At 38.7% G+C, this 26,628-nt stretch overlaps 1 protein-coding gene across 11 annotated transcripts in view; it reads left to right on the forward strand.

The window, feature by feature from the left end:
* The first annotated feature begins 9,424 nt into the window (after positions 1-9,424).
* The window catches only part of ERC2 (ELKS/RAB6-interacting/CAST family member 2), a 677,274-nt gene continuing 660,070 nt past the window's right edge, over positions 9,425-26,628 (forward strand). For 5 of the 11 annotated variants that reach the window (XM_056860332.1, XM_056860369.1, XM_056860360.1 and 2 more), the window contains exon 1: positions 9,428-10,194. In XM_056860332.1, the coding sequence (XP_056716310.1) occupies positions 9,538-10,194 (657 nt within the window). In that variant the 5' untranslated portion in view covers positions 9,428-9,537. Of the gene's footprint in view, positions 10,195-26,628 lie in introns of all 11 variants that reach the window. The other 6 variants (XM_056860344.1, XM_056860410.1, XM_056860418.1 and 3 more) reach the window with 4 other exon arrangements.

A 26,628-nucleotide genomic window follows, 5' to 3' on the forward strand; every position in this document is an offset into this window, starting at 1 on the left:
AACATTATCTTCTCAATATGTCTCCCATTTCTGATGCAGTTGAAATATCAACCAACAGTTTTGTTTATGAAAAAAAGTTAACAAGGGAATATCATTGCAAAAGCATCACATATTAAAAACCTTCAATATTATGAAACTCTAGAAAAATCAGAGTTCCACGTTATGGATAGAAAGCAGTACATCCATACAATTGTATACATGAAGGATTACATGTGTTTTCCAATAAACTTATGGAGGTTAGGGAAAAACCTTGCTGCCACAATGTAAATTTCTGTCCTCTGTTCATTCTCCCTGGAATGTTGGGGAAAAGGGGCTAATATCAAGATTAAATGAGCATTTTATGCAAAGTTTAATCAATAAAATAAAGCCCAATCTAAATTAATATCTAGTATTTAAGTACCATAAATATCATAATGAAGATTTTCCCAGTAAAGTTCAATTGATGAGGTAAGGCAGTAATTGAAAATAAATGAATCTTAATTTAGAACCATCACTAGGAAGTGCTTTTTCCTAAAATAGACTATTCTCTGTTAAGATATTTAGGGCAGATGTTACAGTTAAAACCAACAAAAACAAAAACCAGCAGTGTTTGTTTTCACTCTGTTGTCTTTATTTACTGCCTTGCCTACAAGAGTTCCAATGACATATATATGTACATTTGTTCAAAACTCCGGAATGTTTTATTTACAGTTTATATTATAATCTATAAGAGATAAATTGACAAATCATAACGTGATAAGAAATACTGCACACCAATCTTAGAACAACCATATCTGTTACTTCTAATGGAAATTAGCCGAAGGGATGGCAATAAAAATTTAAGCAGAAAACAATAATTTTGCCCTGCAGAAAATACAAGCATAGGCTTAATTCACATGTCACAACACATTGTAATTAAACTGAAATTGGACACCAACACAGCTTGTTGCCATGCTTCCTCCTCCCCTTGATCCTCCCTCCTTGTTTATGAAGCATTATTGAAACTTCCTGGTTTGATTAAGTTCCAGTTTGCTATGATGTCCAAATGAGGTGTCTTTTGTAAAATTGGAGTCTGTTTCGCCATACAAACCAGGACTCTAGTCTTAGTTGAATCTTACTTAAATTCCTTAAATCCCACACTTGTGGTGAGTAAACCTTTTGAGGTGCCTGTATTGAGACTTCTTGGCAAAATGGAGCCTGGTCAAACCAGGAAGTTCTCAGTAAAGCTCGATGCACGAAAGGAGGAGGTAGGTGGGAGGATAACCAAAGTGTATGAGTATGGCAACAACTGGTGTTCATGCCTGATCACAGTTTAATTACAGATTGTGATGGGGAGGGGTCCATAGTTCAGTTGCAGAACATATGCTTTGCATGCAGAAGGTACCAGATTCAAACTCAGGAATCTCCAGTTTAAAAAGGAATCAAGTAGTAGGTGGTGAGAAAGACCTTTGCCAGAGATCCTGGAGAGCCACTGCCACTCAGAATGTCTTTGATACTGACTTTGATAGACAAATGGCCTGACTTCATTATGAAGCAGTTTCATTACTTAGAATGGAGCAAGCATCTGGTGGCACCATTTCTAAACTTGGAGAAAAGGTTTCTTGAGCAACTGGGAGGAAATTCAGCTTTCTGAGTAGCTGAAAGGTATCACAGGCACTGATTCTTCTAGCTGTCCAACTTCTGTGTATTGCCCAGTATGGTTTATGGATAATCCATATACTTGAAGGGCTCTTGTACTAGGATATTGTTTCCTTCTTTATCATGATCTATTAAGGATTAAATGCCATCTGTCACAGTAGCATCTGATCCATCATTAGTTGAAATAGTTTAGTCCATTTCCGAAGCTACCAAGTTTACTACATTTACCAGTTTGAAAGATTTATAAACTTGTCTTTTCCCCTCAGAACTGAAACTTAAGGTGGGTATCAAAATGACAATACACATCATCAGAGAATAACGAAAATAGGAATAAGAACAGCATCTAAAACATCTCAAGCCATCAACCAGAAACTGGATGTGGTTACAGAAGACCTCAAAGAGGTAAAGACTCAAATGAATACTATGAAGACGGATATGCAAACAATGGACTTATCAATTAAGAAAGTGATGGAAGAACACAAGGATACAAAGAAAAAATTAGTAAGCCAAGAAAAACAGATTGAAACAATACAAACTAATCAGACAGCAGCCAAAGACCAGATAGCCATGATGGAGATGAGAGTAAGAGAGACCAACCTTCGTCTGCGCAATTTACCAGATATGATGGGAGATAACAAAGAAACTGTAGTCTCAAATCTGGCTTACTTATTTCAAATAGAAGAACAAGTGTTGAGCCAAGCCATTAACAGAGTTTATAGAATACCATTACCTGCCAGAATGAAAAGATCTAAACCAAGAGATCTCATGATTGTTTTTTATGATACAAGGATTAAGGATAGGATCATGAAGATCCATTATGACAACCCGGTTTCTGCAGGAGATGCTCCTCTAATACTTCTAAAGGACATACCAAGACATTTACTCTCACAGAGGAACAATTACAAAGAATTTATATCTGTTTTGAAAGCTAATGGTATTAAATATCGTTGGATTATGCCACAAGGCTTGGCCTTCACTTACAAAGAAATGAAAATGACAATCTTATCACCACATCACCAACGGATGTGGGAAAATTTTTGAGGAAATATAAGACAGAACTTAAAGGATTAACCTTGGAACAAAAGGAAGAGGAAGAAGAAGAAGAGGAATCACAGGGAGCAGAGGGAGGTGCTGAGTTATAGACTGAATATTTTGCTTCAATAATTATTACACCATGGCAAAAGTAATTTCTTGGAATGTAAATGGGTTGAATGAAAAAACTAAATGGGCTAGAATTTTTAAATATTTACAGAAATACAAATACTCTCTAATTTGTTTGCAAGAGACTCATATAGCAACAAAGCATAAAAGATACCTGGATAGACAAGCGCTTGGACAAGCATTTGTCGCATCGGCCAAAACAAAGGGAGTAGTGATATATGCTCATTCTAGCCTTAGTCCTGAATTACTGTACAAAGACGATGAAGGGAGAATTGTAATTATCAAAACTAAAATATTGGGGCAAAAGACGATTGTGGTAGGAATATATGCACCCAATGAAGGAAAAGCAAAATTTTATGGACAACTACACGAACTGATTTCCCAATATGCAAATGATCAGATTCTTTTGATGGGCGACTTCAATGGTGTTATCCTCTCAACTTTGGATAAAAAATCAAAAGCAAAAGACGAAAATGAAGGATGTTTGCCTAAAACCTTCTTCACCATGGCTTCAGAATTGGAAATACAAGACATCTGGAGAACAATGAATACAACAGCTAAAGAATATACTTATTATTCAGCAAGACATGATGCACACTCAAGGATAGATATGATATGGGCTAGTAAATCTATTTTTACGCAACTACGTAAAATTCAAATTGTACCAAGAACTTTTTCTGATCACAATCCAATTACATTTGAATGGAACAATAAACAAGCATTTAGATGGCGATTAAATGATAAACTTTTAAAGGATAACAAGATTCAAAAAGAACTACAGGACCTAATTAAAGATTTTTTTGAAATCAATCTTAATGGGGAAACTTCGCTAAATACAGTTTGGGATGCATTCAAAGCTGTTCTAAGAGGATTCATGATACAGAAACACACGGCGTGGAAGAAAACCCAACTACAACTTACCAATAATATACTCTGGGATTTACAAAATTTGGAGCAAAAACTGGTTATGGCTCTATATGAAGAAGAGAAAAATGACATACAAATGAAGATCTCTGTATCTAAACACCAACTAAGTTTGATAATAATGGAGGAAATGAACAAAAATTTAAAATCTGCTAAACAAAAATACTTTGAACATGCTAATAAACCTGGAAATTTTTTAGCAACCCAACTGAAAGATTCATTTCAAAAGAAGATTATAACAAAAATTCAATCCGCTAAAGGACCAGTTTATACAACAACGGATATACAAAAAGAATTTGTTTCATTCTACACTAAGTTATATCAGAAAGAAAATATCTCAAAAAAGAAAATAGACAAGTTTTTAAATTCAATACAGATGAATGTCCTTTCAAAGCCCCAACAAGAATGGATAGATGCTCCAATTACAAAGGAGGAACTACAAGAAGCAATAATGAAACAAAAAACGGATAAGACACCAGGACCAGATGGAATTACTGCACTATTTTATAAAACATTCAGTGACAATTTAGTGAATTTTTTTGTATTACAAAGTAATACAATTTTGGATAAGGGATCATCCCCAGAGACTTGGTCACATGCATTTATATCGTTGATACCTAAGGAAGGAAGAGATCTAGAAAAAACTTCAAACTATAGACCTATCTCGCTGTTAAATGTGGATTATAAGATCTATGCTTCGGTCTTATCAAATAGGATAAAGCATTTTATTAAGGACCTTATACATGAAGACCAAGCAGGTTTTGTTCCAGGAAGGCAAATTAAAGATAATATAAGAGTTTTATTAGACTCATTGGAATATTATGACCAGAATATTCAACAAACGGTGGCCTTTGTATTTTTGGATGCAGAGAAAGCTTTTGATATAGTCTCCTGGGATTTTATGAAAAAGATATTGGAAAAATTAAATTTTGAAGACCGCTTCTTGAGAGGTATATCGGCCATATACCCATCCCAGCAGGCAAAAATTTTGGTGAATGAATCGATGTCTGATAATTGTTCAATCAAGAAAGGAACTAGACAGGGATGTCCCCTGTCTCCATTACTATTTTTGTTGGTGTTGGAATCACTATGTTGTAAGCTAAGGAGTATGGAGGACATTCGTGGATTAAAAATTAAAAAACATGAATTTAAATTGAGAGCTTTCGTGGATGACCTTCTGTTAATTTTGGAGAACCCAACACAATCAATGAAGATATTGCTGGAAACTTTGGACGACTTTGGAAGTGTATCGGGGTTTAAAGTTAACCAAGAAAAAACAAAGACAATATTTAAGAATTTACCAGAAATGGAACAGCAAGAATTTATATCATATACAGGTTGGGACAAGGCTAATAAGGTCAAATATTTGGGAATCTGGATCTCTGCGAAGAACAAAGAATTGATAACTAATAACTCTTAAATTATGGGATAAAATAAAAACTGACATGATCATTTGGTCAAATAAAAAGCTGTCACTTTTGGGACGTATATCAACAGTCCAAATGAATATTTTACCAAGGATGCTTTTCTTATTCCAAAATCTGCCTATAATATCACATGTTAAATATTTTGATACTTGGAGGAAAGACGTATTAAATTTCATCTGGCAAGGGAAAAAGCCGAGGATTGCTTACAAACATTTGGTGGACTCTAAAGTTAGAGGAGGTTTAGCATTACCTAATTTTCAACTTTATGCTGAAGCGGCCGCTTTAGTATGGCTAAAGGACTGGATGAACTTATCTAACTTGCGTTTGTTAGATCTTGAAGGTTTTAACAATATGAGTGGATGGCATGGCTATTTGTGGTATGGTAAAATTAAGATACAAGCATCATTTCGTAACAATATAATCAGGTCCTCCTTATTTCATACTTGGATGAGATATAAACATATTCTTGAACCAGTAACACCGATGTGGATATCACCTCAAGAAATGTTGACATTACGCCCACTTAGATTGGACAAATTTATCACCTACCAAGAGTTAATTAACTGGGAAGGAAAAAAAAGCTCACTAAAAGACTTTCAGTTACTTAAAGACGATTTACAATGGCTCCAATATTATCAAATTAAATCAGTATTTACACAAGATATGAAGAATGGATTCTCTAAAGAGAAATCGCCGTTTCACAGGATGCTATTAGATAATAACACAACTGATTTCTAAAATGTATAATCTTCTTTTAACAATTTATTGTGAGCAGGAAATAATTAAACCAACAATGATTAACTGGGCTCAAACTGTGGGACATGATATTGCTTTAAATAAATGGGAAAGATTATGGGTGAAAGACCTGAAAGGAATAAATGCGCAGTCAATTCGAGAAAATATATATAAAATGATGTATAGATGGCATTTAACACCTATGAAGATTGCAAGGATTTATAAAGTGACATCCCCTAAATGTTGGAAATGTAATAAAGAAGTTGGTTCTTTTTATCATATGTGGTGGACTTGTGACAAAGCTAAGGATTTTTGGGATATGATTTACAATGAATTAAGACTAATAGTACAAAAAAATATACCCAAAACACCAGAAATGATGCTATTAAGCATGATACCTGATGACTTGTTAATACAAAGGACTTTTTTGATTTATGCGACAACAGCTGCAAGATTGCTCTATGCAGCAAAATGGAAAGGGGCAGACACTCCTGGGAAAGAAGACTGGATTATGAAAATGTTTGAACTGGTGGAAATGGCAAAACTTACAGCTACTTTAAACCAAAAGGACAATATATATTGTCGAAGGCTTTCACGGTCAGAGTTCATTGGTTCTTGTAGGTTATCCGGGCTGTGTAACCGTGGTCTTGGAATTTTCTTTCCTGACGTTTCGTCAGCAACTGTGGCAGGCACTGTCCTTCAGTGTTACTACTCTAAAGATGCCTGCCACAGTTGCTGGCGAAACGTCAGGAAAGAAAATTCCAAGACCACGGTTACACAGCCCGGATAACCTACAAGAACCAAAAGGACAATGTTCAATTTATGGGGGAATGGGAGGCTTGGATGAAATATTGTGAATATGAACTAGGACTGGGAAAAATGGAAGAGTACCTTTTAATCTGATCTAGATGATATTGCTAATATAAAGAAGTGTAATTAAATATACTAACAGAATATTGTGATTGAAATTTAACTGAGATATAAGAGTAATTAAGATCAGACTATATCACGATGAGATAGTATACTTTATTAAGAGGCGGACGGAGGTGATGGGGAAGTCAACAAATTTTCCTTTGTTTTTTTATTTTATTAAGTACTTAAATAACTATAACAACATTACTTATGACTTAATTTTCTATACTACTTTTATTGTTGTTTGTTAACATGGAAAATTTATATTATAAAAACCAATAAAATTTTCAAAAAAGAAAAAAGAAAAAAAAGAACAGCATCTAAAACAGCAACTTTAAACTTTCATGGATGAAGCGAATTCTTAAGATCCTTTCCAGTCTTGATAGTCCTGGTGGATGACCTGCAGTGGGTGATGGCCAGAGGGAGTGCGAATCTGTTGATTCTCCTGGACCTCTCAGTGGCTTTCAGTACCATCAATCATGTTGTTCTTCTGGACTGCCTTTCTTGGCTGGGATTGGGAGGCACTATTTTGCAGTAATTCCAGTTCTACCAGAAAGATAGATTTCAGGAGGTGGTGCTGGAGGGTTGACTCAGCCTTCCATCCTTGGGCTTTGGCCTGTAGGGTCCTGCAAGGTTCCATCTTGCCCCTATTCTCTTTAACATCTACATGAAACTACCAGGTGAAGTCATCTGGAAATCTGGGCTGGGTTGTCACCAATACGCGGATGACACTCAGCTCTCTTGCACTTCTGACTGGGGAGTCTGTATAAACAATTAACCAGTGCCTGGAGGCTTCTCTGGAGAGGAGCTGAAGCTTAATCCCTATAAAACAGAAGTGCTACTGGTAAATGGAAGGTCTGACCTGGGATTTAAGGTGTCACCTGTTTTGGGTGGGGTTGCACTCACCTTGAAGGAACAGGTCCATAGTCCAGGCCTGCTACTGGATAAGCAGGTAGCAACTGTGGCCAGAAGGGCCATTTACCAGCTTTGGCTGGTTAGCCCACTGTGGCCTCTTGTGGTCAGAAAAGATGTGGCTGCTGTGGTGCGTGCCCTGGTTACATCTAGATTAGATTACTGTGGTGCATTTTATGTGGTTTTGTAACTTGTAAACTTCAGTTGGTGCAGAATGCTCCCACCAGGTTATTAAGATGTATTTTTGTTGGTTTTAATGGGTTTAAAGATGTGTTTTTATTATCTATGTTGAAAACTGTTAACCCTTAAATGCCCTCCAGAACAGTTCCATTTTTCAGGCCCTTTAAACTGCTTGCAAAGTGGATGTCTTCCTTGCTTCCTCATGAGTCTACTGCGTAAAACTATGGCAGCTACTGAAAAAGCAGTAGTTGATCATGCCGTAATGGCAGGGGGGAACAGATGTAAGGCATTGTTGTGTCAGTGGAGTTGTTGTCCAATAAGATGGCAAAAGAACCAGCACAGCCCAGATCATTAAAAAGGGTAGACGAAAGACAGGAGGTGCAATTGTACAAGTTATTAGAACAAATAAGAAAAAATAGCCATTTTGTATCTAGTTGAGTGTGTTTATGGGATTAATGCACATGAAACTGACAGATGAATGTTATGCACAATTTAAGCATCTAGTAATCAACAGAGATTTGTTAAGCGCAAATAATGATATTCCAACATAGCTTCTTCCTCCGATTAAGGTAACCGATTCAGTAGGGTATGTGTAGACCTCAGCAAGGCCTTGCATTTGGGCCTTACTAAATGTGAACTTAGCTACCTCTCCTAAGAATTTTTGAAAACAACTTTCAGCTGTAGCTCAAGATTATGACACATGTGGAGCAGGATTCCCTCCCTCTAATTACCCCATTGGCTAAAAATAAGGTATAATGTCAAAGAGGTGTAAGAATAAATAAAGCAAAGGAAAGCACAAGCTGAATAATAATAAATCAAGCAGTGGTCACCTAAGTAAAAGTGGAAGCAATACCAAAATCAAGCATTAAAAACCTTGAGTAATATCTGAGTCTGGCATTTGAGAAGTATATAATGGTGCAATCAGTTAATATGGTTTGGGCAATGGGACAGCTACTACTGAAAATGCCCCTCTGGCTCCTGCTTGCTTAATTTCTGAATGTAGAGGCACCCAGAGAAGGCCCTCTGAGGCAAGGACTGGGCATGTTCACAGTTGATTATTGGTTCTGTGTGTTCAGATTTTCAAATGATGACTGCAGTTAACACATGAATAATGTAACTGTGTGGACTCTTTTACATTTTTTTCTGCACCAGTTAAAAAGGGCAAAGCAAAGCTATAAATAATTAAATGATGCTTTCTCCATGGCACTTATGTACTTGCAAACTTGTTCTTTCTAGGCAAAATACTTTCTATATTTAGGCATTCTTTATCTGCTTCTCCTTTTTGAGATCAGAGTTAACTTTTTCTCCAAAGTATGTTTATATATCAGGCTGTCATTTTTACACATTTTATCTTTACTTTAAATTAAAAACTTAGAGACGATAGACGTAAATATGGCGTACAGAATCATTCTTATTTCTAAATAAGGTAAAACGCTAAGAAGAAACTGTGCTTTCAAATTTTGGCTCTGCAAAATCAATTTTACTAATGTATAATTATATTTTCATTTTCAGATCTTCTACCTGAAGAAGCCATTTTAAGAAGTTTATTAGTCTTCTGGAAGAATGCTGTGAAACTGCTTGCCAACACTAGCAGGTGGAACTAGAGGTTAAATATTCCACTTAAGTGTGATTAATTTCTTATTAAGTAGTACCTCACATTAGAATAAAAATGTATGGAAGTGCAAGAACAATCAGTAACTTGGAAGGCAGTCCTGCCAGATCTCCTCGTTTGCCAAGATCTCCTCGCCTGGGTCACAGGCGAACAAGTAGTGGGGGAGGTGGGGGAACAGGTAAGACCTTATCGATGGAGAACATCCAGTCACTTAATGCTGCCTATGCAACATCTGGACCAATGTACCTGAGTGATCATGAAGGTGTGGCATCAACTACTTACCCAAAGGGCACAATGACTCTTGGAAGGGCTACAAATCGAGCTGTGTATGGCGGTCGAGTTACAGCCATGGGGAGCAGTCCTAATATTGCTTCTGCTGGTCTTTCCCATTCGGATCTCCTCTCTTATACTGATCAGCATGGGGGACTGACAACATCTTCACATCATCACCATCATCAGATCCCTTCTATGCTGAGACAGGTAAGGGACAGCACCATGCTTGATCTACAAGCTCAGCTTAAGGAGTTGCAGAGAGAGAATGATCTTCTAAGGAAGGAACTGGACATCAAGGACAGCAAGCTTGGCTCTTCCATGAACAGCATCAAGACCTTCTGGAGTCCTGAACTCAAAAAGGAAAGAGTCTTGCGGAAAGAAGAAGCAGCCAGAATGTCTGTTTTGAAAGAGCAGATGAGAGTTTCTCATGAGGAGAACCAGGTAAGCACTTGTAAATAAAAAAATGTTAGCTAAGAAGCAGGTTCTTGATTTACTTTTTATTTAGGACTTTTATGCAGGGACGTTTCCCCACGGTCACCCCCCTGACTGCTTTGGGGCTTCCTTTTGATTATGCATGCCTTTTTTTGCCTGAGTTCACCTCGCTCTCCACGCACGTTTCCCCTGCATTTTCCAGATTCTAGCTAAAACAGCATCTGGAAAACACAGGCAAAACGTGCAGGGAGAGCGAGGCGACATCTGATGGGCAAAAAAAAAGGTATTCATTATCAAAAGGAAACCCTGAAGCAGTCGGTGGGGTGACCGCGGGGAAATAACCCTGCATAATAGGCCATAGTAATGGCCAACTGCTAATATGGTTTTGACTTTGTAACAGAATAATTCCTTGTCAATATTGGTGGTCCTTGTCTTCTAAATAGGAAGGAAGAGCTGTAATAAGTTGCAAATAACTTTTTCATACTGCAGTCTTCTGCATAACTGTTGCAGACAATAGTTGCTGGGCAATTCCCATTTTACTTTTTAGAAGACTTTTTGCAACAGTAGTTTATATATTCAGCAAACTTTACTAGATAAACATGCTGTGTCTTTACTGGATTGAAAACATATCAGTATTCAATGGCAGGTGCTACCTGGGTGAAGGTTTAGTTGCTCCAACTACCCTTACTGTAAGGAGCCAGCTATTATATCCCTGTGTCTAACATGATTTCTGTGGCATTTTAAAACACTGTGGCCAACTATGGAAAGAATTCTTTGGGATGTTTATGGTAGTATCTGTCTTCCTTAAAGATGCTCATCTGAAGAAAAGCTACTAGCAGCTTCCGCATGATTTATAGGCATGCTGATAATTGTAACTGAAAGAAGTCATATATAAATATACAGTTTCAAGCCATATGTATTAGTCAGTAGGGGGGTTCAGATTACAAGTTTCAAATTTGCACCAGCGTCCATGTGATTCTGGATGATTCCCATCTCTGTATGTGCACTGCTTATGTTCAACCATCTGTCAGGTGTTGAAAATATACTCTTCACCCTTGGACATTCTCACTTTAGACTTATCCTTGAGAAGATAAAACAGTTGTGATTGCTGATGTTTCCTGGGATTGTGGTTTCATTATTTTTATTTTCTTAGTGCATATAGTATAGCTCTTCTTTTGAAACTATATTACATTAGTAATTACATTGCTGTTCTAAAACCAAGAAACCTACTAATAGGAAGTCTGTGGTGGTAGGCAGGACTGACATATTTCTGCCTTTTAGTCTTCAAATGACCCCAACATTTTAATCTGTTCATTGATTGTTATATATAAGGTGCAGTAAGTCTGATGTATTTCTGTCAGTCAAAGAGTACGCTACATTTCAACTAGGTGTTGAAGGAGCGAACAGTTGTTCTCGTGCCATGGCTTTTTGTATATGGCATTAGAATGGCAAACAGAATCTTTGCAGGGAATTAATCCATCATCTAAGAATTAGTTAAACTCAAAAGGGATATGAAAATGAAGACTTGGTAAACCATCCTGACTGCTGCTGGGTAATTCAGATGACCACAGCATGTAGTAAATCTGTTAGTAACGGAAGAGGCAATAGAACCGTTACTTCACTTGAAACATTGGATTAGTTTAGACTGGTAGATGCACTGTCAAATTTCCTATACCCAAAGGCACTTTGGCTTGCTCATTTGGCATAGGGGAAATGGCATATGAAAACAAAGTATGTGCATACTCACTAACAGATTGTTGTGATTTTCAAGATCATGGCAGCTCCAGAACGGATAATTATGTGTAACTGGGGTACATATCTACTTCTATTTCTGCTTCACACATTACTTCCCCAATTTGTATTGATGTATTTATTTCCACCATTTTCAGTCCACCTTTATCTAACAAGATTCCAATATTAATTAATAATGACTGATCAGCAGAGCAGCCAAAGTAAACCTTATCAGGAGAGATGGTCCAATAGGTATGTGGTAGGCAATAATAATATATTATATAAAATAACAAGAATTGGGTTGAATAGAACCTAGAACCAACTGGCAGCCAGTTAAGTGCTTGTTGCACCATTGTTATATATTGCATTAGAGTCCCAAGAACAACCAGCTGTTGAATTCTACTCCAGTTAATGTTCATGAGAAATCAAGCAAGTAAGAATCCAAGGAAATTCATATGTAGGTAATGGAATGTCACCACTATATCTATGAACTGGCCCAAAGGTGTCATAGTAATGATTCCATTCTACTCTATATTATTCAGACCTCTACTAATGCAGAGCAGAATGGAACTATTAATATGGCACCTTGGATTCAAATATAGTGTCCACTTCTAGGTGTCATGGTTTAAGAAAGATGTAGACAAATTGCAATAGGTATAGTGGAAGGCAATAAAGATAGGGATGGGGAAAACAAGTCCTACAAGGAGAAGTTAAAAGAACTGGATATGTTGAGCTTGGAGAAGAGAAGACTGAGTGGAGACATGATGACCGTTTCCAAATAAGTGAAGGGATGGCACATGGAAAAAGGCAAGGATTTATTCTTTGTTTCTACAGAAGGATAAGATTACGATACTACAGAAGGATAAATTAGGGTAAAGTAGATTTTGGTAGAACATTAGAAAAACTGCCTAGTGGTAAGAGCAGTTTGATAATGAAACTGATTACCAGGGGCCCCTTGGTCGCTGGAGATCTTCAAGCAGAGACTAGATAGCCATCTGTAAAGAATGTTCTTGTTTTAGGTTTCCTGTATTGAACAGGGTGTGGACTCCAGGACTACAATTAACTGGTATAAGTTGCTTTCAATTAGGAGGCTTTGAGTTAAGGGTACGAGAGTTAGGCTGGAACAAGAAATTTTACATACAATATTTTCTTTTGGTGATGTATACTTTGGTAACTCTCATGTTTTAATTTGCTATGACTGAATTGCATATTAATATTGGAGAAATTGTGTCTGTGTATATTTCCTCTTTATGTGGAAATGGGCAAAGAGCATGGAATTCTCTGAAACAGTCTGTCTGTGGGAAGTTATATTGTGGGAGTGCACACGACATGCATCAGATAACAAGTTGCCTGCATACAAATAACTTTTTAAAATTACCTGTTTTCCAGGCTTTGCAGTAGGGATGTTTTTGAATTTCTACAAAGATTCCAGCATTTAAAGTTGTTTGATCATCCAAAATATTAGGAACCCTTAAAAAAAAATTCTGACTTCATACATGCACAGTTACCACAGCTGTCAGTTCCTTAAGTTTGTTGGTTATTTGTTCCCCTCTATCAATAATAAGCATATGTATAAAAAATGGATGGATTTGGGGGAACTGTGTAGTTTTTATACTAGGTTAAAGAGCTGTGGACTCTAATCTGGAGAACCGGGTTTGATTCCCCACTCCTCCACATTAGTGGTGGACTGTAATCTGGTGAACCGGGTTGGTTTCCCCACTCCTCCACATGAAACCAACTGGTTGACCTTGGGCTAGTCACAGTTCTCTTCAAGCTCTCTCAGCCTCATCTACCTTACAAGGTGTCTGTTGTGGGGAGAGGAAAGGAAGGAGATTGTAAGCTGGTTTGATTCTCCTTAAGAGGTAGAGAAAATAGGCATATAAAAACCAACTCTTTTTCCTCTTCCTCCTCCTCGCAGGTGAAATACATTCTCTGTCTGTAAAAGCTTTAAATGGTTTGGCCATATAGGAGGGAGTATGGTATTCTGGGAAAGATTTGAACAGTGCTGAGGCAAAAGAGAACACATGTTTGGAGCAACTGAGTTCAATTACCTATGAGATCTAAAGTATGTTTGGAACAAAGAATAGCTCTTAAGGGTGGATCCACTGTATCTTTTTTAGAACTTTAAGATCACAAATATTCAGAATTTTGTTCTTACTGCTCCAAGAGGATGACATCTGATGCAGTACCATGTTTTCTGGGGGGGGGAGTGTGGCCTTGCTGTTGGGGGTGTTTGGTTACTGTTCCATCAGCCAAGCTTTCTCCCCCCACCCCTTGTAAACTCTTTCTTTTATTTTTTACTTTAATACAGCCTTTCTGCAAGGAGCTCAAGGGGACATACATGGCTCTTCCTTAATTTTATCCTCACAATGAGATTGTGAGGTTAGACTGAGAAAGAATGCCTGGTTCAGACTGTCACAGTGAATTTCTTGACAAGCAGGGATTTGAACTAGGATCTCTGCAGTCCTACTCTAAAAACCATGACACAATACTGGCTGAAGGAGGGAGATATGGGAAAGCTAAGGTATAAATGTAACATTTTGAAATAAGAAAGAAATGGGAAAAGGTTCAGAAAAGAGTAACTCATTGCTGTTGGGATAGTGAGTGATGGGTTTGGGGGTGACCGTGCTGGTATATTTATTACACTCTGGGGAGTGTTTTTAAAGGACTCTACATGTTTTTCCATGCTCAATTCTACAGTAGGGGAGTTTCTAAAAAAATGAAATATAAGAGACAAAAGCACAAATTGGTGCAGTCCTGGATGGAAAAGAATTGGCACCATTCATCACCTTCAGTGCTATTGGGTATCAAATTATGACACCCATGCAATGACATTCCACATATTACTCACTGTTGCTGCTAGAGTACACTCTCTGTAGTAGTGTCTTCCCAGAAGTAAAAAAATCAGCATTACAGATTCCAGTGGGATAACTATGTGGTGTCTTCTGGCACTAATCTCTTTAAGGTTACACAAGACTTTTTAAATTCCCAGAATATCCCAGCATAAGTTCAGGTAAGGAGTATAATTCTCCGAAGAAAGCTGAGGGTAAATTTATTGCGCAATTAAAATGCTTGCCTGGAAAGCCCTGCAGTCTAAATTTTTATCAAGGATCATGCCTTCTCAGACAGAGTTAATTGCTGAGTGTTCAAACAAAATTTTTAAACGGAGTGCTAAATGCATTCTAGGCACTGTTAATCCTTAGTGCTTATTATCATGATTTTGTTTTTACAGCCTTTTAATCCTGATGCTGCTATTCAATGCTTGGAAAGGTGTAACTTATACATATAGTTCTACAGTGTGGGCAAAGACTACTAGCATCTATCACTGCTTATATCATTTTGATTTAAATTAGTGTTTCAAAAGAGAAAGACCTATGTGGCTTCTTATTTGGTCAGTTTCACAGAGAGTGTGGGTCACTTTCAGTTCTCGGCAAAATGGAATAGAGCCGGGCTGATTTGCTGCCCTCCCCTTATGTGTGTCCCCTAAAGGCATGAAAGCTTCTTTTTTTGCAAGTTCAAGACTACCCGTAGAACAATGAAATGGTCACCAATGATCGTGCAAGTGTTTTTATGTTATTATGACCCCTGCATTGAGATAGCCAGAAACAAATTGGTTGGGAGGGGGGATTGTCTGGAGCCTTCTCTGCTTTGGCCGTAAAAAGGCCACTCAGTTCTGATCAAATGAAAGAATGCCGCTGCGGGGCTGGCAGGGGATGGTGACATATTTTTTAAAAACAAACAAACACTGCAGCCAGTTGCAAAGCAGCATATTCAGGGGGAGGAACTCATGTGTGGTTCAGAGGCACTGAATTTTCTCTGGGGATGCATAATTGATCACAAGATACTCCAGGAATGTCTTTGGGACAAGAAGCCCCTGTGCATACAGTTTTGAGAATTCGACTGTGCAGTTACAGAGCAGCAGATCCAATGGAAACAGACTGTACATAAAAGGCCAAAGTATCACTAAATTACTACTTCAACCTGGTATAAGCCATGTACAAAGTTGTTCTTGGGTGTGGGGGATGGACTATACATTCTAGTCAGGGACTGTGTAGAAAAACAGTTTTCATTATGATATAACTGGCTTTAAAGTTCTCCTCTGGGTCATTCAGATGTGCAATGGCAAACTGCAGACGGGCCTGTACATGTGCTGCCTTGAGCAAGGGGACCTTGCGGGGTCTGCAAGATCTCAGTCCTTCACGGCATAGTGTGTTACCAACTGTTTTCATGGTGACTATGGTCCCAGCTGCCCTGAGATCATTGACAAGTCCCCCCCGTGTAGTTCTGGGCTGCTTCATCACCGTTCTCATGATCATTGCAACTCCACGAGATGAGATCTTGCATGGAGCCCCAGACCGAGGGAGGTTGAGGGTTAGGGTTAGGGTTAGGATCTGGTTGGTTGATGGGGGATCAAATACTTATTTCACTCATTATAATGCACATCAATCTCTGACTTTTGTCTTCTGGGTTTCTGGGAGTTATTCTGTCTCTCACAGCTACAAGGAGGTTGAGGGTTAGGGTTAGGATCTGGCTGATTGATAGGGGATCAAATACTTATTTCCCTCATTATAGTGCACATCAATCTCTGACTTTTGTCTTCTGGGTATCTGGGGGTTTTCCTGTTGTTATTCTGTCTCTCACAGCTACAACAAACCTACCATTAAAATTAAGGACTGGTCATTTCTTTGTCAGAGGGCAATCGGGCAAATTTAGCAGGGGATCAAATACTTTTCCCCCTCACTGTATACAATATCATGGTTGAGATTTCTTATAGAAAATCACACTCTGAAATGCATTTAGTTAATGCCTAAATTGTTCCTCATGCTAACTATTTTTCCATGATTAAAATAATGTGTTTAAAATATTTTAATATTTTATTCTCTGTTATCAGTGTTGATTTACTTTAATTTTTACCTTCTTGTGAGCTCTGTGTTTAATTGCTGGCTTTAACCTTATTTTGGATTGTATTTTATTTTCTTTTATTTCCTTCATCACTTTAATTAATTGAAACTGAGGATATTTAGGTAAGTAACATTATCTTTCCATTTCATGCTTTTGTGTTTCTGTTCAGAGTGTGGGAAATTGATTAGAAATGTTGGAGGCATTGTATAAACTGGCAAAATGTGGTTGTTGGACGTTTCTATTTGTAAGTGTGGATTTCAGGAATGTGTATTGTTCAGCTGAAATATAAGGTGCTCATGGCTCACTTAGATATGTGGAACTTTAAATATTATTTCAAAAAACCAAATCACTGTAGTATAAAGTATAGCATTAAAAATCAATAAGCAATATGAGAGAAAAATTGGTCTTATAGGTTGTGTGTGTGTGATATAGACTTCGGTTCTGAATTCATTCTCTCAGAATATACAGCCTATAATCTAAGCGGCCGTCTAGATTGTACTTTATGAAACAATCCTTCATAAAGTCCTCTTATCCTTTTTCCTCAGAATAAGGTATTTAGTGTGACACGGGGAGTGAGCTGTAAGCATTTGCTGTCATTTACTCTTGATATTTTAGTCTCCCTCTTGATTTTCTGAATGTTGTTTTTAATTTTTTTTGGTCAGGTAGTTGACAGTGCCTGGTTCAATCATTTTACAGTAGTGGATGCCGCTCAGTATCTGGTTTACAGACCACTTTAAGATCCCCTGTGGGACCCTAATAAACCGAACACACACACACGTACATGTGTCATACACAATTTTGAAAAGATATCCCATATGGTATTTATTTTGTTGCCTGAGTTTCTGGCATGATTTCTCCTGCATTAAAGATTAATCACGAATTCTTGACTGTAGTGTTTCTGGAAAATAATAACTGTAACCTAATAGAGAATGATCATCAGAGTAGGCATATGTCTTGGAGTTTGCCTGTAGAGTCATTGATGAATAGGTTTTGTTTGCCAGCTTCAATATGTTAAGGTATGCTTCATTATAGAACTGTGGTCTCTGTCTCTGTGCCAAAGGGACAGTGATGATTCATGTCAGTCCACGGATCAGACCTACCACTTCAGTTTTTTACTATGATGTTGAAATCAGTTGGGTTAATTCTGGTAATATAAGAGCTCTTGTTAAGTTATTTGCAGGGACAACTAAGGTTCCAGTTTTGTTGCCCTTAGGAGAAAGAAAGTTTTCTTAATCACTTGTTTTAGATTTTTTTTGCTTGTAGCATGGCATACTTCAACTTCATCTTCAAAATTTTGTTAGGCATCTGCCACAGTTTTGTAACTTTCATTACTTTCTGCCACACTGACAGGAAATGTGGTAGGTTTGCCAGCCTCCAGTTGGGGACTGGAGATCTGCCAGAATTACAGTTCATCTCCAAACTACAAATATCACTTCCCCTGCAAAAAAAATGGCTAATTTGGAGGGAGGACTGTATGGCATTATATTCCACTGAGGTTCCTGCCCTCCCCAAACTCCGTCATCAAATCTCCAGGAATTTCCCAACGCAGGGCTGGCAATCCTAAAATGTGGTGATTCATCAGAGTCTATGTGAGGCATCCTAAAATGAAGAAGACAACTCTAATTTTGTTCTTGGAAAACACTTATGGGCAAATAAATACTTGTATGTCTGATTTTTGTATGTGAAGAAAAGATTCTACTTTATAATAATGTTACACACTTCTAGTTACTTTTTTGTAGTAAAGACAACTTTTTTGTAGAAAAGACAACTAGCAATTGTACTTTCCTCTTGTTGCATAATCTAATTTGTTCTTTTTTTTAAATCTCTGTGTTTTGGGGAAAATGAATGCATTATGCTTAGGAGTCAAATGCAATTTATTTGTTTATTGGATGTATATCCCACCCTTTCTTAGCCAAATGCAGAGTTGTGTACTTTGAACCCCATGAAATCCATAGAAAAGTATGTAAAATGGTTTCAATTAAGAGCAGAAACTAGGGTTGCCAGCTCCAGCTTGGGAAATACCTGGAGATTTTGGGGGTGGACCCTCAAGAGGGTGGGGTTTGGGGTGGGGATTCAGTGGGGTATAATGCCATAGAGTCCACCGTCCATAGTGGCCACTTTCTCCAGGTGAACTGATCTCTGTTATCTAGAGACCAGCTGTAATCCCAGGAGATCTCCAACCACCACCTGAAGGTTGGCAATCCTAGCAGGAACAGATGTGCTTATAGGCTTTTCCAGATAATGGGTTGAATCCAGACTAATGTTTCCACGGATGCTAGAGTTGCTAACCTCCATGTAGGGATTGGCGTTTTTCCGAAATTACAACTGACCTCCAAACTACATAGATCAGTTCCTTTGGAAAAGATGACAGCTTTTGAGGGTAAACTCTATGGCATCACATCCCTGCTGAGCTCCTTCCCCAAACTCCACATTCCCTAACTTCGCCCCAAAGAATTTCCCAACCCAGGACTGGCAATGCTAATGGGAGCAAGGATTTCTGTTCACAGAGCAGAATTCCTAACTCCTCCTACCACAGCCTGAATCCCCTCTCCTCCAAGAACAAAATTTTGGAGGACGTTTCAGATGCAGTGGGAGGTGGGAAAATTTCACTCCATGAGCAGAAATCCTCTGTTCACAGAAACATCTTTGCCACTGCATGATGTCTTTTGCTCAGAAGGCTTGCTGAATGTGATATTCACTTTGCTGATTTCTGTGGAACAAAATCTTATTTCTTACTACTTACTGGCTTCTGCTTAACAAACCTGAATTTAACACCCTGGTTTCTTTCCAAGTTCGGCCGACTGACAGATTAACTCTGTGCTTTTCATTCTTGTGATAGCTCCCAACTTTCTTCCTGCATGCTTTCCAGTGCCAGGATGGTCCCTTTATTTCCAGGTCTTCTGGCACTATGAACCATTAAATACTCCGTCTTGTCTAGGAGGAAGCTCGATTCTTCTTAAAAATTTGCAAAGTCATATTCTTCTGCATATCTAGGGAGTACCTTACATATGTAAAAACTTCTATTTTGTCTTTGGGCATTTTTGCTGCCCTACTGAGAGGCCAGCCCAGGACAAAGGAATTTGTGAGTAGGAATGTGGTTATTGGGAAATACGAGAGATCAATAATGGCTGGGTGACTTGTGGCACCTTAAAGACTAACACTTTCCCCCTTTAACATATGCTTTCATGTACCACATCCTACGTCATCATGCATTTGACGAAGTGGGGTTTAATTCATGCTAGAATAAAAATATATTGGTTTTTAAGGTACCACAGCACACCTGCTTTTTTTTTTTTTGCTGCAATGGCTATGCCTCTGGAATTGTCATAATATTATTGGTTATTACTCCCACAGTTTTGTTATACTTCCATGTTTAAAAAAATAAAACCTGTCCTGCTAGTCACTGGAGCAGATTGTTTTGTCAGGATAATAGTATTAATACTTTTGAAAATAAATGGCTTTGCCAAGCTACAGTGCTAATTTTCAATATCTGAATTACTTGCTGGTAATCATCAATTACACTACTGTAGGGATATTATTTTGCCCTGACATGGATAGTCCAGGGTAGCCCTGACATGGATAGTCCAGGGTAGCCCGATCTCGAAAGCTAAGCAGGGTTTGGCCCTGTTTAGGATTTGGATGAAAGACCACCAAGGAATACCAGGGTCACTACACACAGGCAGGCAATGGGAAACCACCTCTGAACGTATCTTGTCTTGAAAACTATATGGGTCAATATAAGTTGGCTGTGACTTGACAGCAAAAAAGAAAAAAAGGGGGGGGAAGTTTGTGTGTGTATGTATGTATATGTGTGTGTATGTATACACACACACACATATATATATATACACACCTGTAATAGGTTTTCCCTAATATTATAATTTGATTATATCTTTATTAAAATAGTAAACATATGCAAAAATGGTAAACCAAGAATACATTTTAAAAATGTACTTCTAGATAAAAGTACAACAGGGTTCTCTTTTCTATATGCTCATCCGTCCATAATAAATGCTGAACAGGCCTTGGGCAAGAACACTGCCCTTGTTAAGAAAGTTGAAAATAAAGATGTTATAACTTAAAAAAAAAAAACCTGGTAAACTACTTCAATGATTTGAGCAACATGTATGTCGGTATACCCTAATATGTACATCTTTACTGTAGGAAAGCACATACCAATCATGAACACAACTTGATATGAATTGGTGCATTCCTTTTAAGAAAAAAAATATCACATTTTTTAAAAAAGTTAGTAATTACTATATACTGAGTCCTACAGAAAATATAAAATTCAACAGCAAACTCAGTTTTGAGTCTACTGACAGTCTTTTTACTTATGTACATTTATAGATATTATGAGCTACGTGTTAATAACTATGAAATGAACTTTATTCTAATCTGATGCAAGCTACAAAATCTAATACGTTTGTTAAAGATAATCTAACACATTTTAAAGGAGAAACTCTAACACATTTTAAAGGAGAAACTCTTATCATTAGTGATATGGTAAAAACATAGATCTGAATTATTTTTTAAATATATATTGTATATAGTCATCAAAATCCTATAGTGGTTAGGAGCAGCAGACTCTAGTATGGAGAACCAGATTCTATTCCCCACTCCTCCACATGTAGCCTGTTGGGTGACCTTGGGCCATTCACAGTTCTTTCAGAACTCTCTCAGCCCACATGGAGGCAGGCAATGGCAAACCACCTCCGAATGTCTCTTGTCTTAAAAACGCTACAGGGTTGCCATAAGTCAGCTCTGTCTTTACAGCAAAATCACACAACAAGCACACAAAGACATCAGAAACTGAGGTCCAGCTAGAGCTACTTCCGACAAGAGTTGAGCATAATATAAATTGTATGTAAGTAAGAGATAATACTATGCAACTGTATACTCCTTCTTGGATGCAAAGTGTTTTACTCGGGGAATGACACAGAAGAAACGGGGTTGGTTTAATAGTGAGGCATGATGTAGCTCATGTAGTCAGGAACTACAATGCAAAGTCTGACCTTAACACACATGCACACACACACATATTGCAGTGGTAATTCTGTATATTTCTGTAACTGATGGCACAATCCTGAGGTCAAGGTCTGTGACAGTGTCAGTCCCCAGCAAGCAGCACAAATAGGGAAGGGGCCCTGCACACTGTCACCCAATCACCACTGTATCCCAGGTCCTGGGCAAGTCCAGACCACTGTGTGCCATCCCAGAAAAAATGGGGCCAGCCACATTACATATTGATATGCAAACTGAAAATTTTCCATTTTAAATTTTGACTAAGCTTGCTGTTCTACTGATGTGTGTATTTCTATGGGTGTTCCAAAATTATAGCACTGGATTCCCAGTGTTCTGGATGATGACAGGCATCATGGTATCATAGTTAGGGAGTTACAATAGGATCTGGGAAACCCAGATCCGAATCCCCTTCTTCTGTGGAATCTCAGTGGGTGACATTGGGCCTGTAGTGAAGTGGATAGTAAAGAGTTAACTGCAACCTTATTATGGGTTGGAGGAAAAATCCACCCCCTAAACTGTTCTCTTTTCTTGCTTTTTGTTTTCTGTTTTAGTTTGATTTTAGTTGCAATAAAGAAGTTGTGTTACATTCTGCAATCCATGTGAGTACAGAGATTTACTTCATTACCACAGTGAGATCACAAAAGGGCCAGTCACTCTCACCTAACCTGCCTCACAGGGTTGTTTCTGTGAGGATAAAATGGAGGAGGGGAGAATGATGTAAGCTACTTTTGGTCTTCATTGGGGAGAAAAGTGGGGTATAAATAAAAAAATACCAATTATGGGTAGTTAGACTTGCCAGGTACCCCCTCTCCTCCAGTGGGAGGTTTTTGGGGCTGAGGTGAGGGAAAGATCATGCGTGCGCGGCCGCGTTGACGCGATCGCATCACTTCCGGTTTACACCCGGAAGTGCCGTATTGCAAGGGGACTTTTAATACTCAAACTGGGAGTTTGAGAGGTAAACAACCCCTTGTGGGTGTAAACTGGAAGTGACGTGGCGTTGCCAACCGCCAGGTACTAACTGGAGATCTCCTTTACAACTAATCTCCAGCCTATAGATATTAGTTCCCCTGGAGAAAATATGTGCACAGGCCATTTTTTAAAACTATAAAACTGAGTAAGCAGAATAGAATTATATATGTGTATAATAGAATAGAATTATATATGTGTATAATATCTGAGCGCCTGTCTGCCTCCAGCTGGGAAGTGAGGGGGGAGCACAGAGCCGGCTTGGCCCGCCCGCCTCCCAGCCCGCTCTGAGCGCCCGCCCGCCTCCCAGCCGGCTCTGTGCGCCTGCCCTCCTCTCAGCTGGGAAGCGGGGGGGAGCACAGAGCCCGTTCTGAGTGCCCGCCCGCCTCCCAGCCCGAGCGCCCACCCGCCTTCCAGCCCGCTCTGAGCGCCTGCCCGCCTCCCAGCTGGGAAGGGGGGGTGCAAAGAGCCTGCTTGGCGCGTGCACCCACCTTCCAGCCCGCTCTGTGCGCCCGCCCGCCTCCCAGGGCATTCACTCCATAGGACAAGTTTTTAGAGGAGGAAAACAAGATATTTTCTTGTTTTCCTCCTCTAAAAACTAGGTGCGCCTTATGGAAAGGTGCATCCTATGGAGCGAAAAATACGGTGTGTGTGTGTGTGTGTGTGTGTGTGTGTGTATGTGTGTGTATATATATAATTCTATTCTTCTATATTACAGAAAGCCCATGGAGCAAAAAATACGTCCTATGGTGCGTTCTATGGAGCGAAAAATACGTTGTGTGTGTGTATGTGTGTGTGTGTGTGTGTGTGTATGTGTGTGTATATATATAATTCTATTCTTCTATATTACAGAAAGCCCAACATGACAATTTCACAAACAGCAAAACAAAATACAGATGAAAACACAAGTTCATTGTTTGTGTCAATGTCAATTTTAAGGTAAAAACAAAAAATGGCATAGTGTTTCAACCAGAACAGGGTCCCTTTTCAGTCTTCTTCTAACTTGTTCTCTCCTTATAATGGAAGATGGATTCTAATCTGCTTGTCCTAATGGCATCCCATATCTTTCCCTTCAACAGTGCCTTGCCTTTCTCTTCCACTTTAGTGATATCATGTTGCATGTAGCAATTAAAGAATGAAGCATCTTTTTCAACCCCAGTTACCAACATTTTTCACAGTGTTTTTTTTTTTATAACAAGGTTGTGTTTTTAGCTTAGAAATAACCTTGTACTGATGATTGGCTGATATAATATGAATGCCAGAATGCAAAGAGCTTTACTGAAGTCTACTTCTTTTCTATTTCTGTTGTTAAAGTTTAGGTGTTTTTTCTGCTACATGCAAGTGACAGCAGTATCATTCAGTAAAGTATCAGCTAAGTTAATTTTAGTTGTTGTGTTTCAAAATAGTGAGATGAAATCAGTTTGTTGGGTAGTGAAGAATGATAGAGGTGCAATCTCACTTCCTATAACAAGAAAATAGGTGTTGCAGTTTTAAGGAGTGAAAGGAATTTAGACATAGAAGATGTTGTAAGACTTGTCAGAAAGGTAATTGCTGAATTGTTTAGCAGGAAGGATTGAATAAGTATTGTACCAAAAATAAATAAGGGCCTAACATCTGTTACATGGCTTTCTTTTAAATGTTATTAATTGGTATGAATTCCTTCCGTGGTTATTTTTTATCTGCTGGCCAGATGCAAAGATCTATGTGTGCTCAAGGTGTATTACTTGCATGTACAGGGTGCCTAATTCATTTCAAAGAAGGGGGGAAATTTGTGAATGCAAAGAAATTAGTTCCTTTGATCAGTTTCCTCCATTGCTATTTCACTGTATATCTGGCTGCAAGCTTAGTAGTGTAAAACTCTTAAACAGAAAATTCCTTTGCCTTAAATGGCACAAAACAGCTGAATGGTGGCCTCCTCTTCTTCCCTCTATAACATGAAAAATACATCATCTGGCAACTGGCTGGAAGGGATTAACCAGTCATGCCTGTGGAAAACTGGCCAGGGAATTCTTCGTATACCTCACACCTGTGAGAAATTTTGCTGCAATGTTTTGAACAAGTCTCCAGATAGTCTTCAAAGGCAGTGTCACACAGAGTGCATTGCCGTAGTCAAACCTGGTGGTGTTCAATGTTATAGATGACTGTGGCCAAATCATCCTCTCAAGGAAGCACCATAGCTGTTGTACCAGTTGAAGCTGATTAAAGGTATTGTGTGCCTTCATCTGAAGGCTTATAAACAAAGTACCTCCATACTACAGACCTGCTTTCTAAGGGATGATGCAATGGTATAAAGATAGGCTGAAGACATTTGTAGGGACACAGAGGGCTTGGTAGAGGAAGAAAACACTTTAGGAGCCTAACTTATGGGGTGGCACCAGGGGTTATGGAGTGCTTTCCCATCTAGGTACAACTTGGGCTGAGTTCTCTCATTCTAAACATGCCTTTTTATTTTATTTTACTTAATTTATACCCTTCCTTTCTCCCCATTAGGGACCAAAACCAGCTTACATCATTCTCCTGTCGTCTGTTTTATCCTTAAAGTAACCATGTTAGAGAGTGTGACTGACCCAAGGTCAACCAGGAAGGTGCCATGTTAGATGGGGTTGTCAACCTCCAGGTAATAGCTGGAGATCTCCTGCTATTACAACTGATAGAGATCAGTTCACCTGGAGAAAATGGCCACTTTGGCAATTGGACTCTATGGCATTGAAGTCCCTCTCCTCCCCAAACCCCACCCTCCTCAGGCTCCACCCCAAAAACCTCCCGCCGGTGGTGAAGAAGGACCTGGCAACCCTAATCTTAGAGCAAGGATTCAAATCTGCGTATCCTAGATCCTAATCCAACACTCTAGCCACTACATCACACTGGCTCTCATATGAAACCATTCAGCTAAATTAAAACAATTGAAGCTGAATGACTGTTAAAACCCTGTCTCTTTTATCCAGTCAACAGCCACCAAAAGTTAACTGAAATAAAATGGTTATATGTTTCTTGCCTGCCTTTCTCCCAAAGGGACCCAAGATAGGTTGTATAATGGTTAAAAACTGTAATAATAGAAAAACTGTCAACAATAAATAGTGATAAAATCAGATGCCTGGTTTTTCCATAAACGGTAATGTTGGAAGCTGAGATAATTGAGAGAAGGATCTTTCCTAGCACCCTCTTGCTATATGACAACACATTGGAGATTGTATGGAGTGAACTTGTGAACTGGGGGCAAGGAGGGGAGGACGAACCACACACACACCATGTTGGGGGAAATTAGGACTCAGCTTTTTATTGCAGCAGCGAAGCACTGGCACAGAATGGGGGTGAATCCCACATTGGGCGATCCGCCTGCCCCATCTCCCCAGCCCATCTGCCAGGGGGAAAACCATGGAGTGGCAAACCCAGGATCTACACAGGCATCGGCTGCTGTGTGGTTCCTTTGCCACTTGGTGGTGAGAGCCAGCCAACAGCACCTGAGCAGGGCATGTGGCTGAATGCCCCCCCCCCCAAGATCCCTTATGGGGTCTCCAAAATGGGGGATACAGGTGCACAGGCACTTTCGAGAGAAAACAATGTATGCTTAAATAACAAACCATTGTTAAATGTGGTATTGTTTTATACCTAACTGATAAATTATAAGAGATGTTTTCTAACTGCGCATTAATCAATCATAGTGCTAATTTTTCTGATTGTGTGGCAAAAGGAGTTTTGAAAAGAGATGAATAAGCCTCATTATTAGAGTCAGTCCTATTTTAAGTTGCCTTTTAGGCTGCCATCTGTATGTTAGCAAATATTAAAAAGATAAGACGTTGGACAAAAAAGTTTCATTTC

Source organism: Euleptes europaea, chromosome 1 (assembly GCF_029931775.1).
Source record: "Euleptes europaea isolate rEulEur1 chromosome 1, rEulEur1.hap1, whole genome shotgun sequence".
Taxonomy (NCBI): domain Eukaryota; kingdom Metazoa; phylum Chordata; class Lepidosauria; order Squamata; family Sphaerodactylidae; genus Euleptes; species Euleptes europaea.